The sequence below is a fragment of the Egretta garzetta genome, unplaced genomic scaffold (assembly GCF_000687185.1).
Source record: "Egretta garzetta isolate BGI_Z169 unplaced genomic scaffold, ASM68718v1 scaffold30, whole genome shotgun sequence".
Taxonomy (NCBI): Eukaryota; Metazoa; Chordata; class Aves; order Pelecaniformes; family Ardeidae; genus Egretta; species Egretta garzetta.
The window spans coordinates 3,486,164-3,501,343 of NW_009258383.1; the positions used below are offsets into that span (position 1 = coordinate 3,486,164).

Here is a 15,180-nt window from a genome sequence, read left to right on the forward strand (position 1 = left end):
TGTGCAAGTTGATAGTTCAAAATCTAGTGTTAAAGAAAAGTACTGAAAGCAAGAAGTGCTGAAATTTTCCAATTGCAATGTACTGGTTCTTTCTTTCCTATTTGCTATGGGCTACCTGGCACTGTTCCTACTGTTGGATGGTCACTTCACACAGCCAGTATCAGGAGATGTGGAGATGACACAGCCTGGTGGGCAGGTCCGTGTTCGCTCCCTGCTGCAGCGCACAAGAAGAAATGCTGTTCCCATCTCTGCAACAGACTGCCTCTAAGCCATCGCTGTCAGAGGCTGATGAGGTTTGAATATGATGTGTCCTTTCATCTGGTCTTGCCCGCTCCTCCAGTGGCTTGGATTTCCACACTCCCACCTTTCTCCCCACTTTGTTCACGAGCTGAATGTGAAATGATGTGTTTGCAATGGTTGGTGCTGAGCTAGGCAGAGGTCTCCCCAGATTTTAATGCAACAAGTTCGGAGTCCTCTATGTATCTTCCATTTAACTGTTCATTGTTGGAATCATGATGGTACAGGTAAACGGGGAGCTCTGTGATTGATGTTGCGGTGTAGGAGGTAGATCGCGTGGAACAGTGCTCTCGGCGCCTTTGGCCCCACTGGGTTTTGTATTGTGTCCATTGCCTCTTCAAAGCACCTTGCACCTGTTAATGAAACACGGAGTCAGGGTGAGGCATAATCTAAATCCCTATAACTGTAGACATTTTAAAATATGCTGAAGGAAAGGGGAAAGGAAAGGGGAAAGGAAAGGGGAAAGGAAAGGGGAAAGGAAAGAGGCTGAATATTTTATTCAACATTTACATTAAGAGTGATGTTATATATGGCGCTAGGATATGACTTGAACTATTGAGTCCTGCCAGGGAATAAGAAGCCCTTCTCCAGCTGCATGTTCAGGCGTGCTGGCACTTGTTAGCTCCTTCCCAAAGCAGGGATTGGGCAAACCCTGGCTCTGTTCCTTCAGCTCAGCTATTCCAGCCAGCAAATTGTGAGAAGAGGAGTAGTTTGGTGTAATGCTCTGCTGTAAATGACCATCCCCCCCCCTCCCCCCCGGAGGAAGGCAGGGGGCGGGGAAAACTGCTGAAGTGGACGTTGTATGTCATTTTTGCTCAGAAAATAGCCTGAAGTCACTCTCTAGGCTCTTTGCAGAACAATACCTTTGATTCATACAGATTAATCTGAATGACACTAATATTTCCCAAGTTTCCACAATTCTAATCACTATTAATATGTATATAGTAAAATGTCATCTACTCACCACCCACAGCTGCCTGCAAGAAAGCTGTTTCATGTCACGTAAGGACAAGGCTTCATGAGGAATTGCTATGAATCTGAGATGCTTACTGAGTGTGCAGCGCAACTATGCAGCATGCCAAGAATGGCTATTTCAATTGCTTTGGCTTTTTATTTTTAATCCAAGATGCAAGCCAAGGTATGAGGATTGATGCTATAAATCCTTACTCATGCAAGGAGTTGCACTGGCTTTGGTATGACTACTTTCTTGAGTAAACAAACATTTGCTGGACTAGACCTTTAAAACTAACTGAAAACTATAGCCATGCCCAGTTTCCAATACTAGCTCTTTTTTGCTATTGTTTAGCTTAAGACAAAGTAGTTAAGAGTTCTTTTCATCTGGAGAAATGTACTCCTATTCACCTTCTCCTAACACATAAAGAAAAGAAAACAAAGGGCTGAGTGTAGGTTAATTAGATATCAAGCACAGAGAAGGCATATAGTTTCAGTGGAACTTTAATTACTGGGCCTGTGAGCAAAGCTTACTACGCCAATATTGAGATTTAAAGTGAAATGGCTGCATGCAGGGATGTTTCATATCACACCATAGCCAAAGTTAATTAGTGAGAAAGAATTACTGCATGAAAGAGTAATGCAGTTATAGCACATGATACAGAAATATTACACGTGAGGTAAACCCTGTAAAGATTTTAGTCACTTTAAAATTCCCTTCTGATGTTGCAGTATGAATATTGTAGCTTAGTCACCCTAGAAGCTACAGGGAGGGACTGGAAGAAGAAATCTTCAGAAGGATTAAGTCAGTGACTTTCCTCAACATCACACTGGGGCAGCGGTTCCTGTAACCTACAGCTGGACACAATGAGGATAATCCAGAAATCTTGGATGTGCACAGCAGCTCTGCCCACCCACAGCTACCTCTTCAACACCACCACCGCAGTCATTATTGCCTGTAGCCACTGCGCACCTCTGGCCATCGCCTCTGCCCATAGGCACTGAGTGTATTTGCATTTTGCAGAAGTTCATCCATTCAGATTAAATACAGCGTCTTTAGTGAAGGTGGCAAGAACATACTCTTACAGCCTTCCTGTTCCTCTCCTAGCCCTGCTTCCCCTGCCCCCTGCATAGACCCCAAGGCTTCGATCGCTCTGGCATGGGGAGAAGAGCTGCTGTGAAGGCAATGAGCTCCTGCTGAGCTCTCACACTGCTCTCAGTTAAACTGGAGTCTGACGGGCCACCAGGGCAACCACAGGTCTGGAGATGATAACACAGTTAACTGAAGAGGGAAGAACAATGTCACTGAGTCTTATAAAGCCTGCTGTGAGGAGCTTATTGTTTTCTTCTCAGGAGGGAGTGACACTTAAATTGTATGTCTGGTCGGGGAGAGAACAGGCACATCCCTTCCAGTTCAGCCCATGATTAGAAGTGCCATTAGTCAGGTTTAAAAGTCTCCACAGAGCAGTGAGAGCACGAGGTCAAAGCAGCTGTGTTTTTATTCTCCGCTGAACTGCTGGCCTGTACAAGAATCCAGCCACAAATGGATAATGGATAGTACAAGCTGCTGCGCTTGAGTAGAACAATGTGTTAATCTAGATTTCTGCCATGATTCCAAGGATCTCAGATGATCACAATTCAGAGCCAACTAAAACTGTTCCTGTGTGGATTTAAAATGTGTAAGCAGCATTACTGAAAATCACATGCACAGCCATAATGTATTAATGACCAAGGAGGCTCCTGGGGACTGGGAGGGGCAGGGTGATGCCTGCCATGCTTTCCGCTGTGATAGCAGATGGAAGAAAATAAAATCTAAAGAAATTAAGAGCCTGAGTTTATTTACTCTACTCTTCAGGACTTAAAAGGTTTTTCTCTTCTCTGTTAGCCATTCATGACTCTTTGGCAGACAAGCTATATGGCTGGTTTTTTTCCAAACAGACTTTCCATTTTGTTGGCCAGCCTTGCAGTCTAGAAGCAATCTCAGGCCTGGAAATTTGGTCTGGTGAGCAGACTATTGCAGAGACCTTGTGTCATCTGTACAACACTGTTGTTGTTGGACAGACAAACTACAGTGCTGCTGGACACTGAGATATTATATGAAAATGTACAAGAAGACCTGTCATTTTAAAAGTCCAAAAGAAATCCATTCTTTATGCGTTCTTCCACATGAATGCAGGCATTGGTACAGCTTCTTATTACTATTTTTACATTTCTTTCTATAGATGGGCTCATGGCACTCAAGTGAGGTGGGTGAGGTAGTAGGCGATGAATAAAATATAAAACAGTCAGGTGGTACTGAGTTCAGCATTGTTTGTCCTGGCTAAACTTCATATATTTCAGCCTTGAAGTTAAATATTCCAGTAGGAAAAAGTAAATCCCAGAGTATCCAGGCTCCTGCGGTACTAAAATTGATCTCCTTGCCCCGCACTTAATTTTCTCATGAGAAATAATTTTGAGCTCTATGGCAGCAGATGTGTACAGAACCTTGGAAACAATCTCCTACCATGACTGAAGACCAAACTGCGGCTTTGGTCAATGTCATACTGCACACAGCAAGTCTGTTTAGCTTAGTTCTCTTGGGCAGCCAACCTCAGACCAGCGCTCCCTCTGGAAGGACCTAATGCCATCTTGGCATTAGTCTGTTGCTGCTCCTCTATAGGTTCTATAATATTGTAATAAATGGAATTTGGAGGAAAGGGGTCATGATCCTTTCATCCTCTCTTCTGGCACAGCCCAGCACAGCTATCCTAGTACATAAACTTGCTTGATGTTTATTGGTAATGTGCTGATGCAAGTAGCACCAGACTGTCTTCAGTCCATGTTAGAGAGGTGTCATCTTTGGCTCTCTGCCCAGCTTAATAGGAAATTCTAACAAAAGCTTCCCTTATTGTCCAGTAAATAAAATTTCCTATAAGAAAATAATGAGAGCATTTCTCCGCATCCCTGCCATTGACCATGTTAGACAGTCTGTAAGTCTGCAGCATACACAACAATTTTTAAAATGGGTGTAATGGTGAAAAGTACCCAAGCACCAACAAATATCACACCCAGCATGTCTGGGAAACCTGAACCCCCACAGCTGTTTGTTCTTACTGCCTGACACTGATGAATATTTCTGATCAGCCACTCCATCAAGGAGTCATTAATCCTACATGCAGTGTGCAGCTACACCGAGGTAGCTAAACCATCCATGTGATTACTTATGGGAGCAATAGAGTACAAAACTGGAAGCCACATTTCAATAGCAGATTCATTTTTATCTCATTTTGGGCATCATCCTTTCCAGATGTGTCCCCTCAGTGTTGGCTCGCTGACAATTCAAGAATCAAAAGTGGATATCCAGGTGAGAACCTTTCACATGGAAGAGGTTGTTTTGCTGTGGGCTGCCAAATGTGTCAGAAAGGCTGTCAGACATGACAGGGACTTGGTGACTATTGTTGTTATTCAGGATTTATATTCAGACCATGCATCTTCAGTTCAGATAAGGAATGACTGGCTGCTATTGCAGCTTCCTAACAGCACAGAATAATAGAATCATAGAATCCTTGGTTGGAAGGGACCTCAAGGATCATCTGGTCTAACCTTCCTAGGTAAGAGCACAGTCTAGACAAGAAGTCCACAAAGTGCAGCATGTCTCTGAGGCTGGACATCTGAATATCATGTATGAATATGGTATATTTTCTTAATTCCAATATATGTATTCTGAATTCTAAATTAATGTAATACAATACTTAGTGAACAAAAAAGAGTTGCATATTTATTTTAGACTCATTTTCATTCCTGGAATGTGGCTTTTAGTTTTCTCCCTAGCACACTCCAGGTTAGTTTGTACGACAGGTAAACTCATTCATACCCTGCAATCTCATTTTGAATTAAATGATACATATGGTCTGCCGTGATGTCGGCAAGCAGATGCTCTAGATCTATTCATCATCGGGTAACTTGAAAATTGTATTCCTGGAGTCGTAAAGATTGATATGCTTCTCTGACATTGGGGCATCGCCAAAAGTACTTTGGAAGCAGAGCTATTTGATGAAACACACCTAAGAAACAAACAGCCTTTAAGATACTTTACATTTTTGGTGCATTTTCTTGCTGCCTTTCCTCATTTTTAGCATTGCTACAGCCTTTCTAGGCACAAATCCATATGTTCTGATTAGAGCTGGAGAATTAGAGAGTAATTGACCTTTTACTCTAAAGCTATAAAACAGTAAGCAAATTTGTTTTGCAAAAGCTAATCTGAAGAAAAAAAAAAAAAAAGGAACGTGATGCTGGGGAGAATGAAGAAGGAAGAAGGCAATGTTCAAGAGCTGGAGAATTAGAGAGTAATTGACCTTTTTCTCTAAAACTATAAAAACAGAAAGCAAATTTTTTTTGCAAAAGTAAACCTGAAGAAAAAAAAAAAAAAAGGAACGTGATGCTGGGGAGAATGAAGAAGGAAGAAGGCAATGTTCAAGACCAGGATTTTGGGGTAACACGTTGTTTGGAGGTAAGCGAGAACACACTGGAGCGCTGCCTGGACATAGCTATGCAGTCGTTCCTAGGGGGAAAGGATATTGCAGAAATTGTCTGGCTGGTCTCTGCTTTCTCCATGCCAAGTCCTCCCTACCAGGGAGAATCACAAGTCTTTCTGTGTTTCCAGGGCATGGAGATTGGACTGTGCCAGAAAGTGATGACAGTAAGGGAGAAGGAGAAAGGTGGTAGTAGCCTGCAGATCCTGGGCAGATAAATGTGATAGGAAAAAATAGTTGTACGTCTCTCCAACTTTTTTTAATTGGACTTGTGAAACCATAAACTTCTGTAGCATGATCTTTACACCTATGATTTCATGTTAGGTTCTGGTGTCACTAACTGCTTATGTTTTGCCATTCTCTTTTATTGTCCTGAGAAGCCATGCTACAGATACAGTGGGAGACCTCTAATCTTTTCTATGGTTGCATTTTTCTGTACATTCATGCAGCAAGCCAGCCAGAAGAAAATGTATAGTGATGTCAACAAGGGGTGGCAGAATTTAATACCCTCTGCCATCCCGAAAGTTAGCAAACCAGCCAGTAGCACCTTATCTGTAGATAACTTGCTTCAAGTCACTATAAAAACGTCAGCGTGGTCACATCATTACTGGGAATTTGCTACTTTCTAATAATATGCAGGGATAAACAGGAGCACGAATATCTCTTTAGGTTGACATACAAAGCTTGCCCTGTACATAATTCATGTGTTCTGGATTAAATATTAACTTTTTAAAATACTTCCTAGCTTTTCTAAGGTATGCGGTGTTTTATTTTGCTACAGTTGAATGCTCCTGATGCATTGGAAAACCGTTTTTCTGCTAACCATCTTTGGAAAATGGCTTACTGTAGGAATTTAAATGGTTCTTGACATATCTTAACCAGCTATTTTTTTGTAAAAATAAAAAGTAGTGAAGTGGACCTAAAACCAGCTGTAGGTATATAAAATATTGATCCAGCTGTAAGAGAATGGAAGACATCTTTGCCTCAAGGGTTTTTATTTCTCAATTACTATGTGAGAAACACTGATCTTCAAAAAGGCCAGTGCTAACCCCCAAAGGAGTGAAAGTAATCGCACTCCTCTGGGCTCCTCTGCTCCGACGGCGTTACTGGGGGCAGCATCTGCCACGGCTCTGGGGCCGAACGCAGCACCCAGTTCTCCAGGACAGACCCCCGAAGATCCCCACCTGGGGCATTCGGGTCCTTCCAGGCAATGCATCCCACTATTCTGGGGCAGGAAGGGACGTAGAGCATTTTTCTCCTTTACGTAAACTTCTGTCTCAAAATTGCAGACAGTAGGGGGAGAGTCTCATGCCTGTACCTCATTTGGTGCCATCTGCTTTGTAAAGGTAACACTCCTGATTCATTTGCTCAGAGATATTGAAGTCATGCCTTGCACAGAGCTTTCAAAAATGCACACTGCTGCTTGTATCTAGAGAGTAAAAAGCGACTTCATGTGGTTTCAAAGATTGTAGCGCGACATGATGCTTTTCCGCATTAACCAATGACAACATGACTATTTTTCAAGTTTTGTTCATTCTCTGCATTTCACATGCTTACCTCACCATTGAAGAAGCAGAATATAGTTGCCACAAGTAAGCCCTAAAAGAAAGGAAAATAAAAGAGTTTAGAGATCAGAATATATACTTTTTTTTTTGGCGCTGTTTCAAAATTTGGACTTGAGGGATGCAAGATTAAAAAAGCACTAGTCCACTTCCTCTGCATCACAGACATTTCACCTAACCTCCCCTTCATTCACACTTACATTATTAAACTGATTTTTGTCTTTTCAACATGTTTTCCCATTTTCTTCTCTATTACTATATATAGATTATCTATTTTGGCTATGAAGTTATTTCTGTACAAGAAGCCTAGAGAAGGAAAATTAAATGCTATGTAAGGTAGATATCTTGCTTACAGGTGCATACGGGACTGGTACTGACTTTGCTGAAGATGTGGCAGAGGACTTGTGTCCTACGTGCTGCCACTCATTTGTCAGAGCACAGTTACCCAGTTAACAGTGTCGGCCAAGGGGAACCCAGCTGCCCCAGGAAGGCTTCAGATCGAACTGTATGTCAGGGTAAGTGACCTTGTATGTGAGGCATTATGATGGATGGCAAGGATGTGAAAAGAGGTATAAATGGTCAGAAAAAGGAAAAAAAAAACCAAACCAACACAGTAGGTGAGTTAGAAGGCAGGAGGCAGAGAAAAAAAGGAGAGATTGCAGATCACAGCTTGGTCCTAAATGGTTAAGATTAATTATTGGCTCAGTTGTTCAGATAATATTTCACTAATGCTGTAAGATTAAACAGGGCCAAGCCAGGGACATGAGGTGAGAATGTGTGAAATTAGTAAGAGAGAATTCTCGCACACAGAGCCTGCCATTCAGAGTCACGTATTTACACTGGTCCATGTTCTAAACCGCACTTGCTCTTATTACAATAGCATTCCATAGCATCAGCGGGAGCCAGATGCCTTCATTTTAAGTTACTTAATGCAGCTATTATAAACGTATGGCAGTTTGTTAAATTGAGGGGAAAACTGCAGTACAGCAGCTTGTGTTCCCAAGTGCTGCTTTGAAGAGCTTTACAGCTGTATCTTTTTTATAAACCCTCATTTAACTGATTACCAGTTAAATTGTAGCTAACACTTTGTAAAATGTCTTGGACTTTGAAGTGTATATTTTGGACCACAAATGTAGGTAAGCAATAACTGTTTTAACAAAATGCTTATATATTAGCGATATACAGCCTGAAGAGATGCTGACAACCTGCATTTTGGTAAATATTTTACTCCAATAAATTTTCTCTAATGAAGATTTTGTAATTTGACATGACTTCAAATATGAACACAGAAAAACATGTGCAAGGAGGAGAAAGGGTTGACATAGTGAGAAAAAGAAAGTTTCTTTTCATATTTTGGAAAGACAGTGAGTATTCTCAAAAACCCTCAAATTCCAGTATACAATATGCAATGCACAATAGTTTGTCCATAAGACCTGATTTCAGAAATGCCGCAGTCAACCAAAAGCTTACGTCTCTAAATCAGGACTTTGTCAGACCACAGATTCCTAAATAAAAAAAAAATATGCAAGGGGAGCAAATGCATCACTTTCCTGTGCCCTATATTGATTTTCTCTTGCGCTGTGTGTGCTACATTAATTAGTGCAGTCTTGCAAAAAATTTGCTGTTGAACTGCACGGTACATGGTCTCAGCAGGCGTCTCACTATTTTGCTAAAGTGTGTTTATATTAACAGCAGTCAGCCACGATGGGAGACGAGAGGGATCTTGATCTCCTCTGGGAGTAGAGAAGCTCGATGGATGTCCCATGTGAGGCACGGTGGACACAAAAGACACTGGGAGGATAGAAAGAACTGGAGAAATTTTTCTAAGTCTGTTCTTCAGCAAGAGTGTTTAGGGGGAATTTGGGAACTGCAGTTCATCTAAAGGTAGAAACTGAGCCCAAACTATTGAAGTGAAGCCATTTTCCATTTCAGTTCCTGTATGGTTATTTGAATTCCTCTGTTGCATCCTGCGATTGCTCTACTTTTCTTCTGTTGGATAGTGTAGTTCCCTTAACTAGTGTTTTCTCCAGACAACTTCTGACAGAAAAGCTGAAGAGAAAGCTGTGGTGCTATCCCTTCAGTTGCTCTTCTGGTCTGGAGTGAGCTGAGAGCAGATCTGACACCTCGTTATTTTGAGACCATGGATGTTTTACCTCTTCTGGATGAAGAAATTGTTTTCTCTAGTTTGTCCCATATATGTTTCACTGCTCTCCTTCCCCCAGCAATGGCCCTCTGGGCTCTGTCTTCTATATTTCTGTTTCTGTTTCTGTTTCTGTTTATATTTATATTTATATTTATATTTATATTCTTATTTCTTCCAATTTATACATAAAGTTTTGCCCATAGTTCAGAATATTATTGTTATCTTCAGCTGTAAAGCTCCAGCGATAGCTATAGCACATACTGGCTTTGTCTCTTTGGAGCCAGGAGGGCTTGGGATGATGACAATTTTACAGTGGATCTATTAAAACACGTGACAGACTGGATGTAGGTTAATTATTTCATGTAAGGTCCACAGGTTAATTCTCCTATCTCTTTGACATATACATCCACGATATCGTCTCTAACTGCTGCTGGTTTTCGCTCAGGGTGCGATTCTTGTTGAGGGTGAGATCTCTAGGTCAGTTATGTCTCTCTGCCACTGTGTGGAGTTGTTAAACTGACCTGGGATACATTGCCTGCTGACAGCAGCAGAACATTGGCTGTGGTACTGAAGGCAGCGATGAGTACATTTAGAGATTAAGGCCTTTAATGACTGCTTCTGAAATTCTTTATTTCTAGAACTGTGTGAAGACCAGATGAATGTGGCTTTCAGCCAAATCATGCCTTAGGGATCGTCCAGAGTCAGCACCTCTCAGACCTTCATGTACCTTATTGATGCCGTGGTGAGTTTTTCCCCGTGTTTATGTGCCTATACTGGTCCAAGGACATTCTTTGCTTGACAGGTATTTAATTTGTGTCTCGCTCTCCTAGAGGACATGAGCGTCTTCAAGAGCAGATCCAGTAACTTGTCAGATTAAAAGGAAACAAACAAAAATACCTATGCAGATACTGCAAATTTACATGGATTTCTGATACCCCGGTTGTTTTTCTTCTAGCTTATAAAAGCATAAAAGCAATATTCTAGCATAAAAGCAATAAAGGATATATAGCTATGCTTCTTTCTGTTATTCATGAGCATGTCCATGGCCTTAGTCTCTTCCCTAATTACACACTGTCTTACTGTTTAGGCTTTAGTAGGGAGATATATTCATTACTGATGGTAGAAGATGATGGCACATGTAATTGTACAGATGGCCATAATATAAAAAAATCAGTTTCTGAGTCTCTTTGTGGGCTTTGGTCTATGTTCACTTCTCACTTCTGGATCTGAATGGATGGGGAGGGGGCCGGGGAGGGGCACGGAAATCATGGCCAAGATCCTTCTTTGAAGTGCTTCCCATTCCCACCTCTGTCATTTCAGCAAAGACAAAGAGCTTTGAGAAACACTACTGTGTTCCTCACCATCTTCATTCACATCCCATTCACACGCATCGCTGAGGTAAATGACTCTGTTATAAAGTGTTCATTTACATTAGGTTAAAAAAAATAAGCAAAGAAAAGAATGTGTCTGTGAAGTTTCTACTGCTACTGAGGTGGGGAGATTGCCATGAGAGGGTTGAAGATGGCTGATCCCTGATGCAAAATGATGGAGACATCCCATCAGCCAAAGCTCACACTTTGCTTCTTCTGGTCTCTTCTTCTGGAGGTTTCATTACTGTCATTTTGTACACGAATTTTTCGTACAAAAATGGCACTTTATAATATCTAGCTTTCAAAAAAAAATTTTCCACAACTATTATTGGCTCAAAATATTGGAAAGTTTTGAAATTAGTAAAAATATGAAGAAAAAAATTAACTAGAAATAATAAAAAAAAATACTTATGTTGTCAAAAGCAGTCCTATGACCCTAACTTTGCACAGAAGGAAAAAATGTTTCTGGTTTGACATCACAGAGGATATTTATTTCCCTTTACAGGGAGAAACAGATGGAATGAGTATCTTTTAAAATGCATTGAAATATCTTACTCATTTTTAAGAGGCTACTTTTAAATTAGCATAAAGCTACATAGAGAGTTAAATTTACAACTCAGAGGCAGGGTGGATATATATGTGACCCAAACCCATGCCTAAAAAATACAAAATACCCTTTACACAAATGAGGCTCCTACAAGCTGGAGCTTCTTTCCTGGCAGGGTGGGTGCTGCCGTCCTGAGGGTGCTGCTTGGAAGCTGCTGCATGACACAGAAGTGATCTTACTTGCGGAGAAAGAAAACTTTGATTATTCTCCATTAAACAGGAAAAAAATTTTTAGTGGCCAATAAAACCCAAGGCCCTTATGCTGAATAGCAGTTTAGTTTCTCATTAGAAGCAGGCTTGCACATTTAGGGTCACAGTCAGCAGGGTATTGAGAAGAAAAGTAACTTTAAGTGTTTGCGTATTGCTGTTGATCTGGGGACTATTTCTCCACTGCACCAAGCAGACCTCCATAGCTAAATCTTCTCTGGCATAGCAACAGTGCCACTTTAGGTAACATGATCACCTCTAAAACCCAGCTATAAGATGCTGGGGAGAGAATTTGATGAGAGGGGACAGTTGGTGGAAGGAGCTTGCAATCACTGGGCTTGTTTGAGAGCATCTGGTGTGTGTGTGGACATCTATATGTGGGACTGACTGATGTATCATGGGGTTATTGCATTTTTCTACTCTTCCTTTTTTTCTTATGAGGCCTCCATTATGGACCAACCTCAGAGATCAGAAGCTGGGATAATGGGATGTGCTTGCTGGTGTGCTCCTTAAAATGTTTTCATGCAAGGAGAATGTGCATCCTGTACGGTAATGTTTTACACCCTGAGAAGACTGCATCTTTCCTGTGCCTTCAGCATCATCTAACAGGCTTTTGAAAGGTCGTCTAGGAAAATCTGCAACTCACTGACTCTTCTGGAGTGCAAATGTTTGCTTTGCACTGCCTACTTTAGGAGCTCTGTTTGATAAGCTAGCTGCGTGTTCAGCAATGCACCTACAGCGTCCCATTCTGTGCATAAGTTATTCCACTTAAGTGTTGAAATATCTTTTTTTTGCCTGGTGCAATCTTTACTTCAGCACAGTCTGGAGACTGAAGAGCTGATGATATTGGTGATGGTGAGGGGAGATACTAATGTCTGCTTTTACAGGCTCCATGGGAGGCTGGCTGGCTGGGTCGGACAACTACATGCATTCATATTTGCAGCACAAAAGCCCATCTTCAATTTTTTTTTTTTATCATTTATACATCTATTCTACAGATCTGTTAAGGATTATCTGGTCTATGTCACGAATCAGACACAAGCTGATACAGGGAGGTAGACATACAGTGTTTGTGAATTGCTCGTGTAATCATATTTGAAAAAAACACTTCTGCTTAAAATGGTGAGCATTGATGATAGTACTGCAAAAAGTCCAGCACAATTCAAAACCAGACTGGCTCCTGTAATTCAAAAGTGACTTCAGCAGAGGAAACCTAGCATGTAACATCTTGAGGTGTTGTTTTTCAACTGGGAAAACCATTCTGAAAGAAATACCATTGCACAGTTTCTTGTGGGAACAAGTTCTTTCTCATTCATCATTGTTAATCCTCTGATTTTTACAACAGACTGCAGTGTTTGTTCGCACCACTTCTGTGTATATGGAGGATGTAACTAATATATCAAACCATTGTGCTCTCTTAAAGCAGTGATGTGCTGTTGAAAAACTGTCTCTCATTCTGTTCCAGAAAAGGCATAAAAAATTGTTTAACCACTGCAAATACTGAATGTATTACCTTATCCACCAAAAAAAAAAATCATAATTGCACCCAGGATGCCTGCTTGTATGTGATTGACATGCCATGGGATGCAAAAACTAATAGACTGCTGCTATTTTATGGAGAGGCAGGCTGCGCTGCTGTTTATGAGAGTGCAATAGCTAACGGGGAAATATAGCCGTTAAGCAAGCTAGTGCAATATCTGCTAATTACTTAATCAGTCCTAGAAGAAAATGAGCACCAGAGGGGTGATTATATAGCTGGCTATCTTAAATATGCATACAGGAAATGTTTGGGAAAGGATTAAGTTAGCTTATTTTAGAATACAATTAAAAATCCGCTCTAAGTAGAAAAGGGAGCGTCACTGTCGGCTGCAGTTAGCAGGACAACTGCGTAGCCCTCCCAAAAGGCCGAATTTTACATGCTGGTGGGAAGCACAGTGAGATGATATTGCAGAAGTGTCAAGAGCTCTTCTGTGAGGTCTGCACTGCTGCCCTGGCTCGGGGCAGCCCTGGGAGGGCTGTCACCCCCCGGCGTGCCCGGTGGCCTCCCTGGGCACAGCGGCAGTGGGGCACCGGCAGCCTCCACCATGTGTCCATGACAGTGTCCCCAGCACCATCCCCGCTGCTGAAAGGGAACAAAATGTATTGGCAATTGGGGTCATCAAGCCGTGGAGCGACACCATTCCTGATGACTGGGACAAGGGCAGAAGGAACCCATCAGAGATGAAACTTTGCCCCTTTGGATCCCTCCCTCACCTAATCCCATCCGTCGGTACAACAGTTTCATGATACTTTGATTTTGTTTCTGGTTCCATTTTAACCTCAGTTTGGTGACTTTTTATTGCACAATGATCAGAATTAGGATTGTTAAAATAATTAACATTCTCTTTGTAGTTCTCTGACAACCTCACAGGATTTGAAAGATGGTTTAAGAGTAGAATAATTATTGTAACACTTTATCTTATCCTAACTTGCTAAAACTGTAAGCAACTTGTCACCAGAAAACTTATTTGGAGATATTCCTTCATAGCCCTTGAGAGCGAAGAAGTGACAATACAGGTAACAACAGAAGAAGCAGACTCTCATTCCTTTTAAGCAGAATCATAGTATAAGATGGCACACGCTGCAATAACACACCTATAACTTCAGTTATTCTATGCATGCAGTGGCATGCACACCCACAGTTTTGAAAGGATAAGGGCGATAAGCAGAAAATATAATGTAAGAAGACAGGATGCATAGATTTTGTTAGCATTATTTATCATTTCATTTAAGGAAAAAGCACCAGTGATTTTTTTTAAACTGTTTTCTTACTACAACATTAAAACAAATTCTGCATTTAGCTTCTGTATGGAAGGAAACAAGAACTGAGTCACTGTACACACCCATGTTGACCACTATTCATGAATGCATTAGAGATGTGCCTTTCCTAGTCAATGCAGGACTGTATATATTACAGTCAGTAAACCACATAACCAAGCATTTAAAGTCATTTAGGTTTGGTTTGGTTTGGTTTCCTTTAGAAAGACTTACTGAATGATGCTGTATTTTCAAAGCATTTATGAAATCAAAATGTCAGTCATATATTTTAATTTAAACTGCCCGATAGTGGAATTTAACTCCTAAATGAAGCTTCATTATCTCAGTCTTTTCTTCCATGCACTCCCTCTGCACAACAGTTTGCAACACAGCTAATTTTAATATTAACCTCACAGCACCAGTTTCAGTCAATTTGAGCACTTCAACAGAAATCGTGTTGGAACACAAAAGCCCTCTGTCACCTCAGTTTTAGTTTTAGTTTAGAAATGATCATAACCTGATCATTTTTGCTCATTTTTCATTGTTTCCCCTATCGTGTGGTGGTTCTTTATGCAGCAGTGCTATTTGTGCAAAGGCAGATAATCCAATGTTGTGAAGGTGGTTGGAAAAGAACTGCAAAACCATGGTCATGCTCAGTTTCAGGGCAAAACAACTGGCAACAGCATCTCTGGCTAAATTAACTTAACAGCAAGCACCTCACCTAAGGTTGCTACTAT

At 41.1% G+C, this 15,180-nt stretch overlaps 1 protein-coding gene across 1 annotated transcript in view; it reads right to left on the minus strand.

The window, feature by feature from the left end:
* Positions 1-428: 428 nt before the first annotated feature.
* CALCR (calcitonin receptor) overlaps positions 429-15,180 on the minus strand; it is a 72,565-nt gene continuing 57,813 nt past the window's right edge. The window contains exons 11-12 of the mRNA XM_009641860.1: positions 7,317-7,358; positions 429-650 (exon numbers count right to left, since the gene is read on the minus strand). Of these exons, the coding sequence (XP_009640155.1) occupies positions 429-650; positions 7,317-7,358 (264 nt within the window). The remainder of the gene's footprint in view (positions 651-7,316; positions 7,359-15,180) is intronic.